General features: G+C 53.7%; 1 protein-coding gene across 2 annotated transcripts in view; it reads left to right on the forward strand.

The window, feature by feature from the left end:
- The window catches only part of PREX1 (phosphatidylinositol-3,4,5-trisphosphate dependent Rac exchange factor 1), a 181,278-nt gene that overhangs the window by 150,688 nt on the left and 9,866 nt on the right, over positions 1–20,724 (forward strand). For both annotated transcript variants that reach the window (XM_086330807.1, XM_086330806.1), the window contains 16 exons: positions 664–756; positions 1,735–1,883; positions 3,684–3,769; positions 4,823–4,959; positions 5,624–5,735; positions 7,450–7,637; positions 7,929–8,090; positions 8,778–8,988; positions 9,379–9,655; positions 10,240–10,446; positions 11,781–11,869; positions 13,293–13,375; positions 13,536–13,626; positions 15,547–15,675; positions 17,278–17,319; positions 18,911–19,128. In XM_086330807.1, coding sequence (XP_086186933.1) covers positions 664–756; positions 1,735–1,883; positions 3,684–3,769; positions 4,823–4,959; positions 5,624–5,735; positions 7,450–7,637; positions 7,929–8,090; positions 8,778–8,988; positions 9,379–9,655; positions 10,240–10,446; positions 11,781–11,869; positions 13,293–13,375; positions 13,536–13,626; positions 15,547–15,675; positions 17,278–17,319; positions 18,911–19,128 — 2,274 coding nt within the window. The remainder of the gene's footprint in view (positions 1–663; positions 757–1,734; positions 1,884–3,683; positions 3,770–4,822; positions 4,960–5,623; positions 5,736–7,449; positions 7,638–7,928; positions 8,091–8,777; positions 8,989–9,378; positions 9,656–10,239; positions 10,447–11,780; positions 11,870–13,292; positions 13,376–13,535; positions 13,627–15,546; positions 15,676–17,277; positions 17,320–18,910; positions 19,129–20,724) is intronic.

Raw genomic sequence — 20,724 nt, forward strand, 5'->3', positions numbered from 1 at the left:
TTCTGTGCTGCATTCTATCCCTTTAAGTGCTTTATTTTAATTCAAAGTACATACACCCCTGGGCACCACATTCTGTATTTCTTTGTTTGTAGTCTGTCTCTCCTACTAGACAGGCAGCTATACACGAGGGCAGGAACTGTTTGTCTTTTTTGGTGCTGTTTCCAAAACAGTGTAGTACCTGGCCCATATAATAGCAGCTCAGCAAAATATGTACTGAGGAAATAAATGCATTTCCCTATATCCCCGCTACCACGGACCCCCCCCAAACCTTCTTGTCATCCTGCGATGGGGAGGGACGGCTCCTCCCTAAACCCCCTTCCTGTCCCTAAGTTCTTGGTGGCAGGACACTTTGGGGTCTGATTTATTTCATTAAGGCAGTAGGCTGTTACTGAGCACCTGCAGTATGACAGCAGATGGGGAGACAGTGGGGCATAATAAATAAGGAGGCTCTGTCCTCAGGTTGGGAGGAGGAAAGGGGAGACAGGCCAAGAAAGCTAAATGAATACGTGGTCACCCCACTCCCAGCCCCACCCTAAGAAGATCTGGGACATGAGGAGCCAGCTGGGTCCCAGTCCCCTCCAACCCACGCCGGTGTGGGCCAAGCTGGGGCAGGCTCCAGGCCCCCCTCCCAGTCTCACTGCCTCTCCTGCCTCGAACCCCCAGATCCTGCCCCAGGAGGAAGACTACGGCTTCGACATCGAGGAGAAGAACAAGGCTGTGGTGGTGAAGTCGGTCCAGAGGGGCTCACTGGCGGAGGTGAGGCGGCTCAGAGGGGCCACCCCGGCCCCTGGGCTGCATGCGGACAGGAGAGTGGGGCCCTCCTCCAGCTCAGAAATCCCTGGAATGGCAGTGGTTCCTCCTGGCTCCTTGTCCTCCTGGGGATACTGAGTCTGGGTCTCTGGGAACCAGTGATGGAGCCCCCGGGATCCAGGTTGCCCTCCCAGCGTGGACCACCAGCTCCCCCTGCTGGCCGTGCAGGGGCCAACCCCCCCCCCCCCAAAAAAAATCCCCACTGGGGGCTCTAAATCAGCTGATTATAGAAAAACTAACTGTCAGCCGCTTGAGTAAGGCAGGTTTGGTTTGCTGCTCCGAGATGGATTTGAGGTCTAGAGGAGGGAGGCCAAGGCTTCAGCCCCAGGGCCTCTCAGCTGTTGTCAGGGGTGTGCAGATGGCTGGGAGAGAGGTGCTGGCCACTTTTTTCAGGGGGCTCTGCTTGCTTCCTCATAGCAATCAGGAAGGCGTTTGGCTGCGTATAGTAGCCGCAGGCTGGGCTTGACAGTGGCTGGAGCCCCAGGGCTTCTGTTTTCTTTGATGTAAGCAGCTCAGAAGGAGGTGGTTATAAGTCTTGGTTCAGGGTTGACATCGCTTCACTTTTGCTGGCCAAGGCCTCGTGGTCCCAAGGTGGCCACCCCAGGTCCATGCCTCGTGTCCTTGCAGAGCCGGGCAGGAAGGAGGGGCGGACTGGAAGCTTCTTCTCAGGGAAGATGTCTTTGCTGTTAGCGGCCCCCACAGGCCTCCCTTCACAGCTCCTTGGCCCACATGGGTCTCACCAGCCCACCTCACTGTTTACCACAGAGGGCAGCGGGGTTGCCCCAGGGGGAGTCTCACTCGGGTCCTACTTGGTCCCTGGGGCTGGTGACTCTGTGCCCCTGAATTGAGCGCCTCCTTAGTGAGGAGGAGAGGGGGTCAGTTAACCTGGTGTGCTCGTCTCCCTCACCACCCGCCCCCGCCCAGATGGCCGGCCTGCAGGTGGGGAGGAAGATCTTCTCCATCAACGAGGATCTGGTGTTCCTGCGGCCCTTGGCTGAGGTGGAGTCCATTCTCAACCAGTCTTTCTGCTCCCGCCGCCCGCTGCGCCTCCTGGTAGCCACCAAGGCCAAAGAGTGAGTGTCGCCAGGGGCAGGGTGTCTGGTGGCCTTCCTCTCGGGATGAGGAGTTGCCCGGGTCCCAGGGGTGGTGGTGGTGGGGGGGGGTGCCTGGCTAATCCAGGTCCCCGCGGCTGGTGGGTCCTCCTGCAGACACGTGACAAGGTGCTGCTGGCTCTGTTCAGTTGGCTCACTGTCAGATGGCTCTGACAGTGCTTACTGGGTGTCTGCTGTGTGCCTGCTGGCGTTTTAGGCTCAGGGGATGCAGCCCCGTCTGCACAGATCCATTTCTGCGCTCACAGATCTCAGTCTGTTTGGAGGCTAGAGCAGGAGACGGACAAAGTCAAAGCAGAAAAGGGAGAGACGTACCAGGAGGTAGTGAGTGTGGACCAATATGTTGGGTTGGCCATAAATCATTTGGGTTTTTGCATCACATCTTATAGAAAAATCCAGACAAATATTTACCCAACCCATTATAAAGCTGGGACAGGAGATGTGCTGTGTGGAGGAGTGCTGGTCAGGGAGATGCCCCTGAGAACGGAGGTGAAGACCTGAAGGGGGGTAAGGGAGGGAGTCAGGGGGACATCTGGAGGAGGGGGGTTGCTGGCAGAGGAAACAGTGAGTGCAGAGGCCCCCAGGGTGGCACTGGGGCTGCTGTGTTTGAGCAACAGTGAGGAAGCTGATGGGGCTGGAACAGGGTGGGCACTGAGGTCGGTCAGACAGTAGAGGCCAGGCCCTGTGGGACCTGTGCCCACAGTAAGGAGCATGGAGCTACCGGAAGGTTCTGAGCAGAGGGGTGGCGTGATCTGACATAGGGTAACACAGCATCTCTCTGGCTGCAGGTGGAGACTAGATTGTTAGGGGTTGGGGGGTGGGGAGGGTGGAAGCAGGAAGCCTGGAGAGGAGGCTGCTGGCTGGGCCAGCCCAGCCGCGGTGGGCATGGTGAGAAGTGGTCGCGTACCAGATAGAGGCACCGGGAGGAGCATTTTCTATTTTAAATCCTGCACATTTGCTTTTCACTTCTCTCTTCTATTTAAGGCAGATGCTCCTGGTTTTCTGTTGATGGGAGTGATAGAAAGTTTTAAATAGCATTCTTTCAGTTCAAAGGCTTGTCAGTTTTGGGGACATGATTGATGGTTTGGTTAGTATGTAGAAGTGGGAGAAATCACCATGGTGGAACATGCCCGCTTCAAGTTCCAGAAATACCTGGGGTTTGAGAACAGGCTCCCAAGACGGCTTTTTATGGCAGGTAGGGACAATCCAAGGCCTAAGGTGGAGGACATGCCTTAGACAGGGAAGCCGATGGCTACATTGAAGCCCCTGGATTAATAATGACCTTGGGCAGGGGCTGGGCATTCTGCCCTGGTGATCCACCCACAGAGTGGCTGGGTCGTCTGGGCTTTCAAATCATGATCTCTGGGGGACATGTGGACGTTTTTCTGGAGTCAGCACCCAGATGTGCTGGGGGTCACTTGTCACCCTCCAAGTAAGTGATTATTACATAAAATATGCACTCACCAAGGTGCTGGTCTGGTGGCCACAAGGCTTCTTCTCACCCAGAGAATGATAGTGCAGGGTTAGGAGGGTGCATGGACTGACTTTCTGAGGGTGGGCTGGCTGGTTCTGATGAATCAAAGGCCCTGCTCTGTGCAGTCTGATCGAGTGAGGTTTCTCCATGCATTTGGAAAGCCTGGTGCTGCTGCTGTCCGGGGCTGGATTTCCCAAAAGCCTGGGAGGCAGGGGCTCCCCTGGTGGCCCCCTGGGCTTTCTTTCCGGAGAGGCACTGCTGTACCTTATGGCAGCTTCTGTTCGGTGCAGGATTGTCAAAGTCCCCGACCGTCCAGAGGCGCTGTGCTTTCAGATCCGTGGAGCAGCCCCGCCGTACGTCTACGCAGTGGGCAGAGGTAAGTGGGAGCCCAAGGGACGTGGAGTGGGGCTTTGGGAGGCCAGTCTGTTGTGTGTGTGGAAGGAATTCAGAGGCGCCCGCCCAAACACTTACCTCCAGGCCTGTGCCTCTTAGCCCACAGTTAGCACTTCCCTTCTTTGCTGGAAGCCAAGGCTTGTAAATATGCGTGCTTGTGGGGGTTGGGCAGCTACACGTGGGGAGCTGAAAGGAAGCACTAGGGAGTGGGGAGGACTGTGGGAAAGTGAGAAAATGCACATTCACTCCAAACACAGCAGTGTTTCTTCGGCTCCAGCTCCTTATTGCCAGGCAGGAATGTGGCAGTTTGAGAATGACGGGACAGCTGAGAGAACATGCCCTTGGAGCCTGGTAGACCTGGGTTTGGAACCTGGCTTCTTCTAGACACGTGACTTGAGAGAGCCACTTCGCCTCTCTGAGCCTGTGTTTCTGTATCTGCAAAATGGGGCTGATCCTGGCTCCATAATCATGGGGTTGTTGTGGGACTTAAAGGAGAAGAGGGCTTCCCTGGTGGCTCAGTGGTAAAGAATCCACCTGCAGTGCAGGAGCTGCAGGAGCCGCAGGTTCGATCTCTGAGTCAGGAAGATCCCCTGGAGGAGGGCATGGCCACCCACTCCAGTATTCTTGCCTGGGGAATCCCATGGACAGAGGAGCCTGGCGGGCTATAGTCCATGGGGTCGCAAAGAGCTGGACACGACTGAAGTGAGTAGCAAGCACACATGCGAAGGAGACAAAGCTCTGGAGTGAAATGTGCGTGGGTTCAAGGCCAGCCTCCCTTGCCATGTGACCTTGGGCTTACTGCGACTTCTCTGAGCCTCAGTCTCTTCTTTTGCCAAATGGGAATGACAGTGCCTGTCCTGCCCACTGGCGTGGGGTGGAGAGTGGCTGTGAGGTGGGAGGATGGAGGTGGCATTTGGTGTGGGGTGAGGGACAGGTGCATCTGGTTACTCGCCCTTGCCTGATACCGCCCCAGCCTCCATCGCTGGGATCCAGCGATCGCCTGGCATCCAGCCTCAAGCGCTCCTGTCCCCCTTAGGCTCCGAGGCTGCGGCTGCAGGGCTCTGTGCCGGCCAGTGCATCCTGAAGGTCAATGGCAACAACGTGACGAATGACAGAGCCTCAGAGGTCCTGGAGCACTTCCAGGCATTCCGGAGCCGCCAAGAAGAGGCCCTGGTGAGCCGCCTGGCAGCCGAGGGGATCAGAGAAGCCCTGCTCACTGGGGTGGAGGCTGAGGGCACCCTCCCTTCTCTGGGGAAAAGCCTGCAGGCACCACAGGGTTTTGGGTGGGGTGGGGCTGCAGACCTGAGGGCTGAGCTGGGCCTGAGCTCCGGGACCCTTCTGCTTCCCTGAACCTCACGGCCTCAGTTTCTACAGTTGTGAAATGGGTGTGATAAGACCCTCTTTTCTTACCACGTAGGCACGTTGGACAACTAGTCACATTGATGATAAGAAATTGATGTTATGTTTGGGTTGGGGACCCAGGGTTCTGTGGACAGTGATTCACTGGTTTATTTAATAAGCATTTCCTGCACACCTGCTGTCTGCCTGGCGTGTTTCTAGACCCTGGGGCCACAGGAGAGACAAGCTTCCTGCTCCCATGAAGCTGACTTACGTTTTCAGTGCTCCCCCTTCCCTGGCTTCTGTGAGGAGCATAGACTGTGGACGCTGAGGGCCGAGTATGGCTGGAGATCCCTCAGAAGTTACCAGAGTGAAGTCTGGGAGGGCTCTCTGAAGGTGGTGTCGCCGACAGGCTGAAGCCCTGAGCTTTGGAGTCGGCACAGCGTGCACCTGGGCTCCGGGAGTCACGGCCGCCCCTCTTACTCTGCTCCCCACACAGGGCCTGTACCAGTGGATCTACCGCACCCACGAGGATGCGCAGGAGGCCCGGGAGGCCGCCGGCGAGGACCCCAGTGGCGAAGGGGCCGGAGAGGAAGACCAGCTCAACTCGGGTAATGGGACAGGCAGGCCGTGAGACAGACGCCCTTGGGTCCGGGCCCTCTGTGTCCACACTCCTCCCAGTCGCATCCAGTCCTTCTCGATGCTGTAATTTCTGTATGAGTCTCTGATCGCTGCCGTAACGAAGTACGAGGAACCTGGTGGTTTAAAACCACATGCGTTTACTGCGTTACTGTTCTGGAGGTCACAAGTCTGAAAGGCGTCTCCCTGGGCTCTCATCAAGGTGCCAGCAGGCCGGCATCCCATCTGTGGCTCTTCACTTGCTTGTTTCAGGGAGACAGCTCCCCGGCCAGCCCTGTAAACCCTGCTTCTTTGTTGACCCCAAAGTCCCCAGCAAGGAGCCCAGAGCTGTCAGACACCAAGGCATCGAAAGCCCCTGATCTTCCCACGTCTCCTCCTGCCCCCAGCCCAGCAGAGCACAGAAGCGACCGGAGAGGAGGAGCTATTAGTCAAACTCCAAGCATTTAGTCCGCACCTACTATGTGCCAGGCTCAGTTCTAGATTCGGAGGATACAGTATGGATTAAAACAAAATAATCCCTGCCCTCGGGGAGCTGTTCCCCTGCTGCTGAAACACCCACAGCCTGAAAGAGGGGTCCTAAAGGAGACAGGCCGATGGGAAGAGGGAGAGACGGGAGGCCAGCTCTGAGCTCAGTTTTTGCCCCTCTGAGAGCAAAGGGCTGTGGGCCTCCTTCCCCAGCACATGGGTGACCCCAGTGATGACGATGGTAAACCACACTGGGAAGAGCTGGTGGTTTCAAAACTTCCATTCAATAAGTAGAAGCACCTACTATGTGCCAGGTCATGTTCAAGGAGCTGGGGAAACAGGAGTGAACAAGGCAGACGGGGTCTCTGCACTTAGGGCACTGACATGAGGGGAACAAGACAATGATAAAAAGAACAAAAAAATTGATAATTGGTGGCATAGCATGGAGAGTGAGGGGGAAAGGGTGACTGTGTGTGCTGAGAGTACTCTTTGGAGCAGGTGGGAAGGAAACTGCTTCACGCCATAAAGTGCCTCCTTTCTTCCTAGATACATTGCTACCTAGCTGTGTGACTTCTAAGGAGTCACAGTCTCTCTGGGACCCTGTTAATCTGGACTGAAACTGGGCTCCATAAAAACACTGGCTTAGCAAACTAAAAAGGCTGAGTAGGGTTAATGAGCTTCAGGTCTGGCTCGATCCAGCATTTCGTATACTGAGGAGACCTTCATTTTCTCCAGGTCTCAGCTCTGCTCCTTCTGTGTTGATTTCCCTCTCACATGCTCTTTTCTCCACCTAGTGGCTCTGGTAACTTGAAATCCAGTTGAAAAAGAGGATGTCTCCTTCCCTTTGTAGATCCAAGCAGATCTCCCTGTCATGGGCTCAGCTTGGGTCACATGCTTGCTCCTGAACCGGTCACTGTGAATAGAGGAAATCACACATGCTGAATGGCCAGGCTTTGCCTCTGGGGGAGGGTATGGATGGCAAATGAGTCCTTTTCGGAGCCCCAGAGACTGTGAATGAGACTCAAGGCTTGATTCCTAAAAGGAAAGTCTTTTAGAATAAGAAGTGAGCGACAGTGGGCTGGCAAAAGTGAAGAGAGCTGCAGCACAGATTTCAGTGTCCCCGTCTGTCTAACATCGGCTGTCCGCGGTGCTGGGTCCGGGGGCTGGCTTGGTGTGGGGTGGTGCCCCTTCCGCGGGGTCACCTGTCCCTCTGGCTTCCAGCCTTCCCGCTGATGTCCCTGGGCGCCCAGCCGAGCCAGCACGAGGACAGCCCTCTGGTCAGCCTGACAGTGGACAACGTGCATCTGGAGCACGGCGTTGTGTACGAGTACGTGAGCACGGCGGGCGTCAAGTGCCACGTGCTGGAGAAGATCGTGGAGCCCCGCGGCTGCTTCAGCCTCACTGCCAAGGTCTTGCTGGCTGTGGCCCTGCCCTGAGGGGGTGGCGCAGCCTGACTCCCATGTCCTCCGAGTTAGCCTGGGGAACCTCAGTCCTAATCCCTGCCCCTCCACTTGGTAGCTGTGGGGCTTAGGAGACTGACTTCTTATCTCCTAGACTCAGTTTACTCATCCTTTAAGTGGGCCAATAATAGACCTGACCCACATGTGTATTACAAGGTGTATAGTAGTCACCCAAGATAAACCCGTTAAGACTCTCCCAGGTGCCCAGTGAGTACTCAGTAGCTGTTGATATTTCTCCAGATCCTTGAGGCCTTTGCTGCCGATGACAGTGTCTTCGTGCAGAACTGTGGGCGGCTCATGGCCCTAAGCAGCAACATGAGGACCATGTCCCACTTTGAGTTCCGCAACATCTGTGACACCAAGCTGGAGAGCATCGGCCAGAGGATCGCCTGCTACCAGGAGGTGCCTGCACCCTACAGGGTCTCAACTCGGGGTGTTTCAGTTGTAAATGTCAAATCCCAACCCAACTTAGCTTAAACAAACAGGATAATTAACTGGTTTATATTACTGAAACGTCCATAGGTAAGCTTCAGGCATGGTTGTATCCAGCACTCAAACAGATATCACACTGTTACAAGAACAGGACCTCTCTCCTTCTCTTGACTTTGTTTTCCTTATTGGTTTTGCTCTCAGGCAGGTCCTTTTCACGTGGTGATAAAATGGTCCTCAGTAGCTTTAGCCTTAGCAACCCCAGTAGAAATAGAACACGATGAGAGCTCTCGTTAACTTGGCCTGGGTCCCCTGCCTAGGCCTGTGCAAGTTCTGCAGGAATGGGGAGGCAGCCTTACTTGAACCTCACAGATGCTGGGTCAGGGAGAGATGTTCCCCCAGGACACCTCAGGTGCAGCTGAAATGGAGACCTCTAGGTGGGTAGGTACTTGGAGGCCTCACATTCCTCCAGGACTTCCTTGAAATCTGGGTCCAGTGAAAGGCACAGTGCAGGGGAATTTACTTTTCCATTTGGACTTCTTGGCATTTTTTTCAATTTTGGAATGTCTGGCCTAGGTTAGGATAAAGTGGGTACAGGAGATGTGCCAGAATTCCCAGACCCCTAAGTAACAACCCCATGCCTCCCCCCACCTTTCTCAGTTTGCAGCTCAGCTAAAGAGCAGGATCAGCCCACCCTTCAAACAAGCACCCCTGGAACCCCATCCACTATGTGGCCTGGACTTTTGCCCCACCAACTGCCACGTCAACCTCATGGAAGTATCCTACCCCAAGACCACTCCCTCAGTTGGGAGGTCCTTCAGCATACGCTTTGGTCGCAAACCCTCCCTCATCGGCCTTGACCCAGAGCAAGGTAACTGCATGTGTCCATCAAAAATGTGTTCAGGTCTCACAGTACAGTACTTAAACAGAAGCGCTCCTGAAGGCCAACAGGCTAGAGCTGGAATGGTGGCTCTATGGTCATCACAGTTCCAGATTCCTCCTTTCTTTCTATGGCACCATCTCTAAATGTTGCTTTTATCCTGAGAGATGCCTCATGGTATAAAATGACTGCTGGAGTACCAGCCATCATGTCTACATTCCAGGCAGGAAAATGATCATAGTAGTTAAGAGTGTATTGGCACCAAATTGAAACTTGCTTATTAAAGCAGTTTAATGTATTAAAAGAATATTTTAAAGGGAAACTTTTTTCACTTACTGGGATCCTTAAAATGGGTTTGTGAACTTTTCCTCCCTACCGTAGGTCACCTGAACCCCATGTCCTATACCCAACACTGCATCACCACCATGGCTGCCCCATCCTGGAAGTGCCTGCCTGCTGCGGATGGGGACCCACAACGTCAGGGTCCCAACGACAGCAGCTTTGGGCCAGCCAATGGAGCCCTTGGCCAGGAGGACCGAGGCCTGAGTTTCCTGCTGAAGCAGGAGGACCGTGAGATCCAGGATGCCTACCTGCAGCTCTTTACCAAACTGGATGTGGCCCTGAAGGAGATGAAGCAATATGTCACTCAGATCAACAGGTGAGCCCTGTGTCAGGGTCAGGATTTCCCAACATCTGCGGCATCAACATTTTGAGTAGGATTATCCTTTGGCGTGGGGGGTGTCCTGTCCATTAGTGGTTATTAGCGGTATCCCTGGCCTGTACCCACCAGATGCCAGTAGCACTCCCTTCCCTAGCTGTGACACCTAAGATGTCTTCAGATGTTGTCAGATGCCTTCTAGGGGCAGAATCATCCTGATTGAGAACCACTGCTCTAATGAAAGGATGGATGTAGGCAGCATCGTCAGTAGAGGCTGAAACTTGGTGAAAGGTTTGGGGGGGAACTTTATTATTTCAACACTGCAGAGAGAGAAAGACGACTGGACATGATGGCCCTTTTGGTGCCATACAGCAGGACACAGCACCACCTACAAAGCGTTCTCACCAACACAAGTTGCACAGTTCTCTGATCACAGTTCTAGGCTGGCTAGATGATGCGGGGCATAAGGGAGGCTGAAATGGTACGTCAGGGATGAAGTTGGCTAAATCCAGAAGGTGGGTGGTTCTAGGTGACAAATGACCAGGGGGCCTGTGTCTTGAAGTTCAAAGTCTTTGCTCCCACAGGCTGCTGTCCACCATCACAGAGCCCAGCTCCAGTGGGTCCTGCGACCCCGCCGTGGCCGAGGAGGCCTCCTCCCCACCGCTGGTCAGCGAAGAGAGCGAGATGGACAGGACCGACCACGGGGCCAGCAAGAAGGTGTGCTTCAAGGTGTGCGAGGAGGATCAGGAGGACTCGGGTCACGACACCATGAGCTACCGGGACTCCTACAGGTGGGGGCAGGCCTGGCTTGGGAGGGTGTCGAGGGGTTTGGTGTGGAGGCATAGCTGAGGCCCCGGCCGTGGAAAGGTCAGAATCAGAGGACGTTTCTCAGGAAGCTGTGGGGCAGGGTGCTATCGCCTACCCGTGTGGTTTGTGGTTCTGGGGAGTTATCTGAGTCCCACAGCACACCCTGGATACACTCTTCAGCCTCCCTCCCCCCAGACCAACGTTTCAGGGTCTGCCTCCTTGGGGACACCACTGATCCTTTCCACCTCGATTCCTGTCCCCATACGTTGATGGAATGTAGTCCAAGAAAAAGTCAAGATCTGTGTGTTTTAAAACCAACGTCAGGCCTCAGGTTTTTGCAACAAACACTGTTTTTCCTTGATCCAGGGAGTAAGACTATTTTTTTTCCCTCGTAACTCTCGAGGATCTGAATTGTTTTCTCCTGGTTAATTATTAACAAGATTGGTGAAGTCTTAATTAGTGTGTTGAACAGACCGAAAACTCAAAACTCAATTTCCTGTAATAAACCGTGGAGTGCATGGAATTCCGTACCACAACACAGCGCTGTGACCCCCAGTGAAAAGGCTCTCGAACATCTGATGGTTGTGGTTAAACTAGAACCTTGGAGGGACACTTCATATGGTTTGGGGCAAAGAGAGAACTGATAGAATTTGGCGAGGCCGTGGGCCCCGTCCTCCCTGCATTTATAGCCTTTCAGTCTTCAAGGGGCCTGGTGTTTCTTGGTGTCTGTGTAATGAGACGGCCTGGCTGACTGGGTCCCATGTTCTTGGAACCTTGTGTCCACAGACCAAGATCTTATCTGTCTGTGTTTGCATTCTGACATTTTTGGATCCTCCAATTTTTCCTTTCAATTGTCAGAAAAGTGAAGGGAAGAATTTCAGGGTTGTGGTTTTTGATTCCCCATACCTTCTGAGTATGGGGCGCAAGCTAAGCACACACAGCCCTTGTTCTTAGGAGGCTTCCGGCCAGGCCGTGTGTTCGAGTGTGGGGGTGCAGATGTATCTAAGGGCAAGACTGTCCCACGAGGGCAGTGACGGTAATTACACCCGAATGAAGATGAGTCACTGTCCACCTACCATTTCTGTGTTTTTATACCGAGGCCTAGAGAGGTTTCTCCAGGGTGGGACCTAGGAAACTCACTGGGACAACCTTCCCCATCTCTGGCACTGCTGGCTGGCCAACAGTGCTCTCTCCGGGCCAGTCATCTACCCAAGGGTTTTGTCTACACTCCAGAAAGTGGGTTCCGGATGCTGGGACTAGAGGCTGTGAGCGGGGAGGCAGAGGGTTGACTCACACCTTCCTTTCTGCCACTCTGCAGCGAATGTAACAGCAATCGGGACTCTGTTCTGTCCTACACCAGCGTGAGAAGTAACAGCTCTTACCTGGGCAGCGACGAGATGGGCTCCGGTGAGTGCCAGGGCTGGGGGCCCCCTGGCGAGATGGTGCTTTGTTTGTTTTTATTTTGTTACACTTTCCTACACATCCTCTGGTTTTCTCTTACGTTGCATGGTTTGGTAATGGTTTTCCTTCCCTCATTTTGCGTGTGTTTCTTGCACACCTGTTATATGCTGGGGCCACAGCCGTGGATTTTGAAAAGACAGGCCCTTGTAGAGCTCACGTTCTTTGTGAGTGTCGTGGACACAGAACAGATAAAAACACTCCAGTTACCGGATGGGACGAGGGCTCCCGCATTGCTAAAACAGGGCGACCTGATGGTTTCCAGGAATGACATGTGCTCAAACCCAAAATTCACACAACACAAAAGAAAATCAGTCAGAATCTCAGCCTCTCCCACAGAAATGACCATTGAGGATATTTGGGGGTCACTGGTGAACATGTATTTCTGCACAGAGGTGGAGAAATGTGAGTGGATGGCTGGAGGGAAAGACAGACATAAATAAGAATTTATAAGTTAGGGTGGCTCATTGGGGAAGAATCTGCCTGCCAATGCAGGAGACACAGGTTCAATCCCTGGGTTGGTAAGATCCCCTGGAGGAGGAATTGGCAAACCCACTCTGGTATTCTTGCCTGAAAAATCCCATGGACAGAGGAGCCTGGCGGGCTGCAGTCCATGGGGTTGCAAAAGAGCTGGACACGACCAAGCAACTGAGCATATACATTCGATTGTATGTTACTTGCAACTTTCACCGAAAGACAAATTTGTTTTAATTTTCATGGATTTCAGCCTTTAACATTTTTATTTTGTGAATGGGATAGACACTCACATGGTTCATAATTCAAAAGGCATGAGTGGGAGAGGGTGGGTGGTGACAAACGTCCCTCCCATCCTTGCTCCCCGGCCTCCTGGTTCCCAAGCTCCCGCTGCCACTGCGGTTGTGTGTGTCCTTCCGGAGGTAGTCTGTGCATAAAAATTTAATTTTAATTATACTTCAGTTTGGCAGAAGAAAAGGAAGCTCAGGAAATATCAGAGCTATTTCTGAACTTTGGATAAATGTTTCATCACAGAAGCTATTCAGCTGCAAAAACTACCCCTGGGGAGGTTTTAGGAAGGCGATTTAAATGAAACGGGGATGAATGAGAGATGTGGGATCTGGTTCCTTCACTCGTTTTCAGAGTGAAAATAGTAACAGTGACTTACAGTTGTGTAATGTTTTAGTTCCTGTTGCCCATTTTGCAGATAAACAAACTGAGGCTCAAAGAGGTCAAGTGATGTGTGCAGCGTCGCACAGCTGGGACCTGGATCTGTCAGGCTCCAAGTCCGCTGTGGGTTTCGGAGCTCTGTAGCTACATTGCCTTCTTGTGAGAGAGCCTGGGAAGGTGTGTGATGGGGCAGGAATAGTTGATGGCTGTGGTTTCTTCCTTCTGCCAGGGGATGAGTTGCCCTGTGACATGAGGATCCCATCAGACAAGCAGGACAAGCTTCATGGCTGCCTAGAGCATCTCTTTAACCAGGTAGGATCTTTGTCCCAACCCTGGCCTGACCTTGAGCTCTTCCCATCACCCCAGGTAAGAACCTGTAAGCCAGGAGCCAGGGCAGGGGCCAGAGGTCACAGGTTCTAGCCACTTGGAGGGCCCCTAGGGCCAAACTAACCCGGGGCTTCCTTTCGCCCAGGTGGACTCCATTCACACACTCCTCAAGGGGCCAGTCATGAGCAGAGCTTTTGAAGAGACCAAGCATTTCCCCATGGACCACAGCTTACAAGGTGAGCAGAGAAGAGTCCTCAGGCAGGGTGAGGGGGTGGCAGCCCGCATCCATCAGGGTCACAGCCTGTGATGTGGCGCGTGTGCTGGACGGCGGGCAGGCTGCCTGGGCCACACACTGCCTGCCGTGCCCCTCACCTGCCGAATGGCGTGGGCCAGCCCAGGGGCGGTCAGCAAGCTCAGCCCATGGGCCGAATTTGGCCCACAGCCTGTTTTTGTACAGACTATGAGCTGAGAATGATTTTTCATTTATCGTGAGTTCATCAAAACAAAACAAAAGAAAACGTGTGACAGGAGCTGAGTGCCCTGCAAAGCTTAAATCAGTTCCTATCTGACTCTTTACAGAAAACGTGTGTGGACCCCTGGGCTGGTCCCTGAGCCCTTCCGGGTCTCCGTCTGCCCATATATAACACAAGGGGAAGGGCTGGAGCATAGTTTGCCAGACCTCAAAAACCCTTGACCCTCTTCATCGTTTTAGAGACAGTCATAGACTCTGCCGACATCTTTACAGTTTTAAACTATATTCATTTGCTGCCTGTATTGTTATTGATAGATCTTGTCTGAAAAAGTGTTTCCCTTTAAAAAATATAATTTTGAAAAGAACTTATTAAACTTCCAGTAAGTGGAAGATCATCATAACATGCCATAAAATAACAAGTCCAGTGGAACCAACAGTGAAAAATGCCCTTGCGCTGTAGTTAGGCACTGTCGTCTGTCCAGAGCGCTTTGTTGTTTATTCACGAGAGGGGTTAACAGGTTAAAGAAGTGTTAAGGACTTGACGGCACCAAATTGAGACTTTCTTCTTGAAATGATGGAGAGAAAAATAATCAACATTTATGTCTTTCTACCTGCCTTTCCTCTTGTTTACCATCGACCCATTTATGCATCCCCCCACCCATTTATCTACCCATCCATCCATCCATCCACCCACTCCACCCACCCACTGACCCTCTACCATCCACTTATCCATTCACTCACCCATCCATTCATCCACCATCTGCCCACCTACCCGCCCATTCATCCATCCATCCATCCACCCGCCCACCCACCCACCAGCATCCATGCATCCATATATTCAGTAAGTAATTTCCAAGAACCAACTTGTGCTCAGCCTTGTGGTGGGCTCTGGGGCTTGTGAGATGAATGAGACACTGCCTCTGACCTCCAGGAATTTCCAGTAGGGTGCAGGGGGAGAACCAGTTGCTTCTAAGTGAGGGTTGGAAGTGGTGAGGGGTTGGGGTGCCCTAGCAGAGCCCCTCCGACTATTTCAGGGTCATCTCTGCCTGGGATGGACCTCTGAAAGAAGAAATGTCAAACTCAGAGGAGCCAAAACCATAAAATATCTCAGAAACTTGAGACTGTGTAGCAGACACGAGGCCGAAGGAGCAGAGGCCTCTGTCAGCCTGTCTGGGATCAGATTCAAGTCCCATCTTGGTCACTGCCTTGATGAGTCACTTTAGGCAAGCCACTTTCCCCCCTCTGTGCCTCGACTTCCTCCTCTGTGTAGGGAAAAGGTTACGCTAGGTTATAGCTCATGTGCCAGCTTGGTTGTGGCTGTGAGGGGGCAGGACCTGAGGATGCTTCTGTGACTACATTCAGGCTCAGGAGAAGAAAATGCCGAGATTCATTTGTGATTCTGCATTGGATTGGTTGCGCCTGCAAGCAGTCCCATCCTCAGACTAGTAGAAAGGAGTGCTGAGATTGAGTGGTGATGTCTGCCATGGGTATGGTACTATCCATTAGCAGCACACTTACCATCTATTTGTCTTCCCATGGACCAGATGATACCCAAGGCTCCCACCAGCATCCTTGACCTCAGATTCTGAGCTTTGGAATCTAGTGATGGGACAGAGGCCTCGGTAGCACCATTTCTCAAAGCTCCCTGGCTCTTTCCTGCCCCTCTGTCACTTTCCTGCTCCAGAGTTCAAACAGAAAGAGGAATGTACAATCCGTGGCCGGAACCTGATCCAGATCAGCATTCAGGAGGACCCCTGGAACCTCCCCAATTCCATCAAGACCCTGGTGGACAACATTCAGAGATACGTGGAAGGTCAGTCGGGCAGGGAAGGCTGTCACGTGGCGGTCTTGTGGCCTCCAGTTCTCAGTGTGGAACATGGGAGGGTCCACCTCTGTGCCCACGTCTCTCTAGGCCCAGGGAGAGGACAGGAAGAGCCAGTGCCGCTTCTCAGGGCCCTGGGACAGTACACACGTGGTCAGGGAACTGCTCATCTGGGGTGCCTGGGGCCTTCCTCGCAGAATCAGGAGGCTGAGAAGGCCGAGCTTGTTCCTTCCCAGCTTCCAAAGCTGTGGATTCAGTTAGGTTTCTTTTGTTTATGATCAAGGTTACAGGTGTGTGTTGAGGGGAGAGAGGGTCCTTATCAGACTTGGGCCTCCAGGTAGGTGTGGATGCTCTAGCATTAAAAACTGTGAATCTGCTTCCAATACTTGTCATCTGAAAGCCCACATGCAAGTCTAGACATCTGGCTATTCTTGAACAAGCAGGCGATCTGGCAGTAACAGGCCTGCAGTCCTGCATTCACACTTGCTTGGAGATGAACGGTGGCCTCCATCTTTAGGTTGGGGAGGGGAGCCTTCAGGCCAGGTGGACCCCGCCATACCCCGTGGCCCAGGGTCTGCTTCACGCCCCTTATGTTACCTGCCTGGCCCTTGGCAGCATTTGAACCTGAGGCTCCTGGGTTAGAAGGAGCCCAGGCCAGGGAGACATTTGATCAGCATAGCAGGGGGTGCTTGGCCCCAGGCTCATGCCCCCAGGAACAGCCCACTCTGAGTTGGAAGTCTGGGTTGGCCCTGAGCTGTCCTGTTTTCCAAAGCTGTCATTGGTTAAGAACATGGATTCTGGAGCCAGATGGCCAGGGCTTGAACCCCAGCTCTCCCAATTATTGGCTGTGCGATCCTGGCAAGTTTCTTGACGTCTCTGTGCCGCAGTCTCTCCACTGTAAGATGGGTCCACAGGGCGTCTTCCCTTATGTGTTGCTGTGAGGAGTGAGTGAGTCAGTACAAGTAAGGCACTTGGTACAGGTCCTGGCACACTGTGAGTCCTCAATAAGCAGACGCTGGTGTTCCTGTCACACCAGCCCTGCATCTTGGGGCCTCCCCAGGATAGAATGTATCACAAGAGCCCAGACCCAAAGGCCTTTCGGTTTTTCTAAGCCCCGTCTGGGCCCAAGAGCCTTTATGTGAAGGAAAGAAACCAGGATGTTAGCCTGTGTCTGGAAGGTCTGAGCTTTGTCTGCATGTGGGCAGGGCTTGGCCATGTAGGGTGGCGTGAATAAGTACCTTAGGATGCGTGTGAACTTATGTGAGCACCCATTGTATATGCCCACGAGCAGGTGCGAGGTGTGGGCTGGGGGCTCTGGCCCAGGAGTTGCAGGGGCTGGTTTCAGTCTTTGTTCGGCGGGTGTATATAAACAATTGGGGTGCAGATAACAGTTGGGGTTTCACCCCCTGGATGTCCGAGGTTTCTGGGATCCACCCAACACTCATTCAAAGCTTCCTGAACCTGGCTGCGTGTACCCAGAGCTTCACTGCAAAGCGGGGCAGAGTACGTGGGCCGGGGGGCAGGCTGGGCTCTGTCGGCATCTTCTGCTTACTCCACTCAGCCCTCTCCCTTCTCGGTCCCTTCTCCTTCCAGATGGAAAGAACCAGCTGCTCCTGGCCTTGCTGAAGTGCACAGGTGAGGGCTTTGAAAGGGCAACTGTCTGCAATGTGCACATGCCGGGTACACCCGGGAGAGGCTGTCCTGGCAGCTGGCGCTCGTGACTGCAGCCCAGGGAAGGCCTCTCCTGCCGACCAAGGTTGACTTCCACAGGGTCCTTGGGGCTTGCCTGTGGGGGAGGTAGCCCTGTGGCCTCTAGCACCTTGAGAACTTCTCGGACCTCACTTCCTCCTCCTGTGTCCAGGGGACAAGTCTCAGGCCCTGGAGCTAGGAGCATTCTCTCTTGTCACCTCCCAGGCCTGGGCTGATCTCAGTGAGGACCCAGCATACAGCACTGATGATTTCAGAGGCTTTCTGCCGGTGGAGCCCTCAGCCCCAGCCTGGGGCTTCCTGCCCTTGCAGATGGTGGGAAGGAAGAGGGGCTGATGGGCGCCCAGGGAAATCTTGGACGTGTTCTCTGTCCCATCCTTCCAGAAATTCTCAGCCATGGGGCAGCTAGAATAGGATCTAGGTCAAAATTGGGCACGGAAAACCTGTTGGATGTTGCCAGTTATCAAAAATAATGCCTTTCAGGGAATTCCCTGGTTCAGTGGTGAGGACGCCGCACTTTCACTACGAGGGCCTGGGTTCAGCTTTTTTTGGGGGGAAGCTAAGATCTCGTAAGCCGAGTGGTGCAGGCAAAAGCAAAACAAAAAATCCCTTTCTGAAGATTCAGTTCAGTTCAGTTCAGTCGCTCAGTCGTGTCTGACTCTTTGCGACCCCATGAATCGCAGCACGCCAGGCCTCCCTGTCCATCACCAACTCCTGGAATTCACTCAGACTCACATCCATCAAGTCAGTGATGCCATCCAGCCATCTCATCCTCTGTCGTCCCCTTCTCCTCCTGCCCCCAATCCCTCCCAGCATCAGATAAGAACCCTAAATGACCAACTGCCTGAAATTGGCCAGTTCTGCAAATCACATCACAGGCAGGGGCCAAGGAATTGGAGGTAGTGGGGAGGGATGATAGGAAGAAAGTGTACTTCTCAAAAACAGAGAAAATAGTAAACTGCCTTTCTTCAAACATGGAGCTTGTTGTCATTGTCATTCTCAGTCAAGGCTGAGACATTCCCTAATAAATAAAGGAACAGCTGAAGGTAGGGGTTTGGGGCAAGTGTTAGGGAAATCACAAGTTTGTTTTTTAAAGATTTTTTTTTTTATGAGGATCATTTTTTTTTCTTAAGTCTTTACTAAATTTGTCACAACATCGCTTCTGTTTGATGTTTTGGTTTATTGGCCGTGAGGCCCGTGGGATCTTAGCCGCCCCCCAACCTCCTACATCGGAAGGTGACGTCTTCATCACTGGACCACCAAAGCAGCCCCTGTTTTATTTTTATTTTTTTAAATAGGCAGAGGGGTCATTGAGAGAGTTGAGTTTTGACACAGATCGGCTTGCTTTAGGAGAGTCAGTTTTTAAAGGAGTTGGCTTTTGGTGCCGGGGGATGGAGAGAATTTTGGCAAGTTGGGCCCAGATGGGTGGTCCGGTTAGGGGAGAGGGGGCTAGCTCGGGGCCTCGGGGTGCCAGCCTGCTGATGGCCCCGCGTGGCCCCTCTGCCCCCTCCACCCGCAGACACAGAGCTGCAGCTGCGGCGGGACGGCATCTTCTGCCAGGCCCTGGTGGCCGCCGTGTGCGCCTTCTCCGAGCAGCTGCTGGCGGCCCTGAGCTACCGCTACAACAACAACGGGGAGTACGAGGAGAGCAGCCGGGACGCCAGCCGCAAGTGGCTGGAGCAGGTGGCGGCCACGGGCGTCCTGCTGCACTGCCAGTCCCTGCTCTCGCCAGCCGTGGTGAGTGGGGCCCGGGGAGGGCGCGCTCCGCCGTCACGCTCCTCGTTCGTTCATTCACAGCGGCTCACTGAGAACCTGCTGGGTGCCCCTATTCTGGGCACCGGGGACCCGGCGCTTGACACACAGCACCATGTCCTTATATCAGGAATGTTATATCCTGACTTTGGGGAGATCGAAATAAGTAGCCAAGGACATGGATGGTGTAGACCTCTGGTCCTCACCGGGGCAGTTCTGCCCCCAGGGGGCATGCGGCAACGTCTGGAGACGTTTTCGGTTGACGAAGAGGAGGTACTGGTGTCTGGTGTGTAGAGGCCAGGGGAGGGGCTGCTCCTCCAGGGTGCTCAGCCACCCCAGCCCCCAGCCGAGAATTATCTAGGCCCCAAGTGTCAGTCGTTCTGCAGTTGAGAGACCCTCATGTATAGTGATAAGGGTTAAGGAGAAGAATTAAGCAGAGGAGGGGGCAGGAAGGTCTGTGGGCAGTGGCAGTTGAAAGTGTGATAAGGTGGCCACTGGGAGCCTCACAAAGAAGGTGACCTCTGACCCAAGAACCAAAGGAGGGGAGGGGATGAGCCATCGGACCCTGGGGAGGAGCCCTCCAAGCAGAGAAGACAGCAGGTGCAAAGGCCCTGAGGCTGGAGCAGGCACGCAGTGTTTGAGAAACAACAAGGTTCCCAGTGTGGCTGGAACAGTGAGCCCAGGGAGGGGCGGCAAGTCCTGAGAACCCCCCGGGGTCTGACTGTGCGGGTCTCGCAGGCTCTTGTAAGACTTTGGCTGTTCCTTCAAGTGGGTGGGAGCCAGGGGAGGGTTTTGAGCAGAGGAGGGACAGGATCTCACTTTGGCACTTAAAGGATCACCTGGGGCTGCGGGGTAAGGGCAAAGGCTGGGAGACCCGTGAGCAGGCGTTTGTGATGATCCAGGCGAACTTCCTCGGTGCAAGTAGCTTCTGGTTTAGCCCTTGCAGGAGCCCCAAGGCAGGTCCTTTATGCCCACTTTTTAAGGATGAGAACACTAAGGCTCAGGGAGCGGGTGTGAACTATGGGAGTCCTATGCTAAGCCCAGTTCCCCCAGCTGATCTGCTTTCTCTGCATCTTCTCTTTTATCACTCGTTGCCCTGCTTATTCACTCTCAGGGCTCAGTATCAGGGTGGGTCCTTCTACCAGCCCCTGGGGGTGATGGCAGAGCCAGTGACTCAGCATTGTGGGGTACCGGTACTTAGAGCCAATGCCCCCCAGGAATAAAAACCTTCTCTGTGGTATTTGTTCCTCTACCCGCACGCCCAGGTCGGAGCTCCCCTGGCTTCTGCAGCTCTGAGCCTCCTAGACATTTTCCCAGGTGGGAGGAGAAGTCACAACTGCAGGCTGGTTGGGAAAGTGTGGCCTTGGGGTTCCCTCTGCTGGCCAGTGCTGCAGACGGGCGCCCGCCTGATGGCAGATACCTTCTCACTTGATTTCTGGACGTGAATACCCAGCCCTCACTTTCCTTCTCTTAGATGAAGTCACCGAGACCCAGTGTGTTAATTCATCAGTCGACAAGATATGCAGGCTCTGAACTGGGTGCTGGGTTGGAACGGTTCAGTGGGATTGGTGGGAGGGCTCA

The sequence above is a fragment of the Bos grunniens genome, chromosome 13 (assembly GCF_055505025.1).
Source record: "Bos grunniens cultivar Pamir isolate PY7600 chromosome 13, Bosgru_T2T1.0, whole genome shotgun sequence".
In the NCBI taxonomy this organism is placed as follows: Eukaryota; Metazoa; Chordata; class Mammalia; order Artiodactyla; family Bovidae; genus Bos; species Bos grunniens.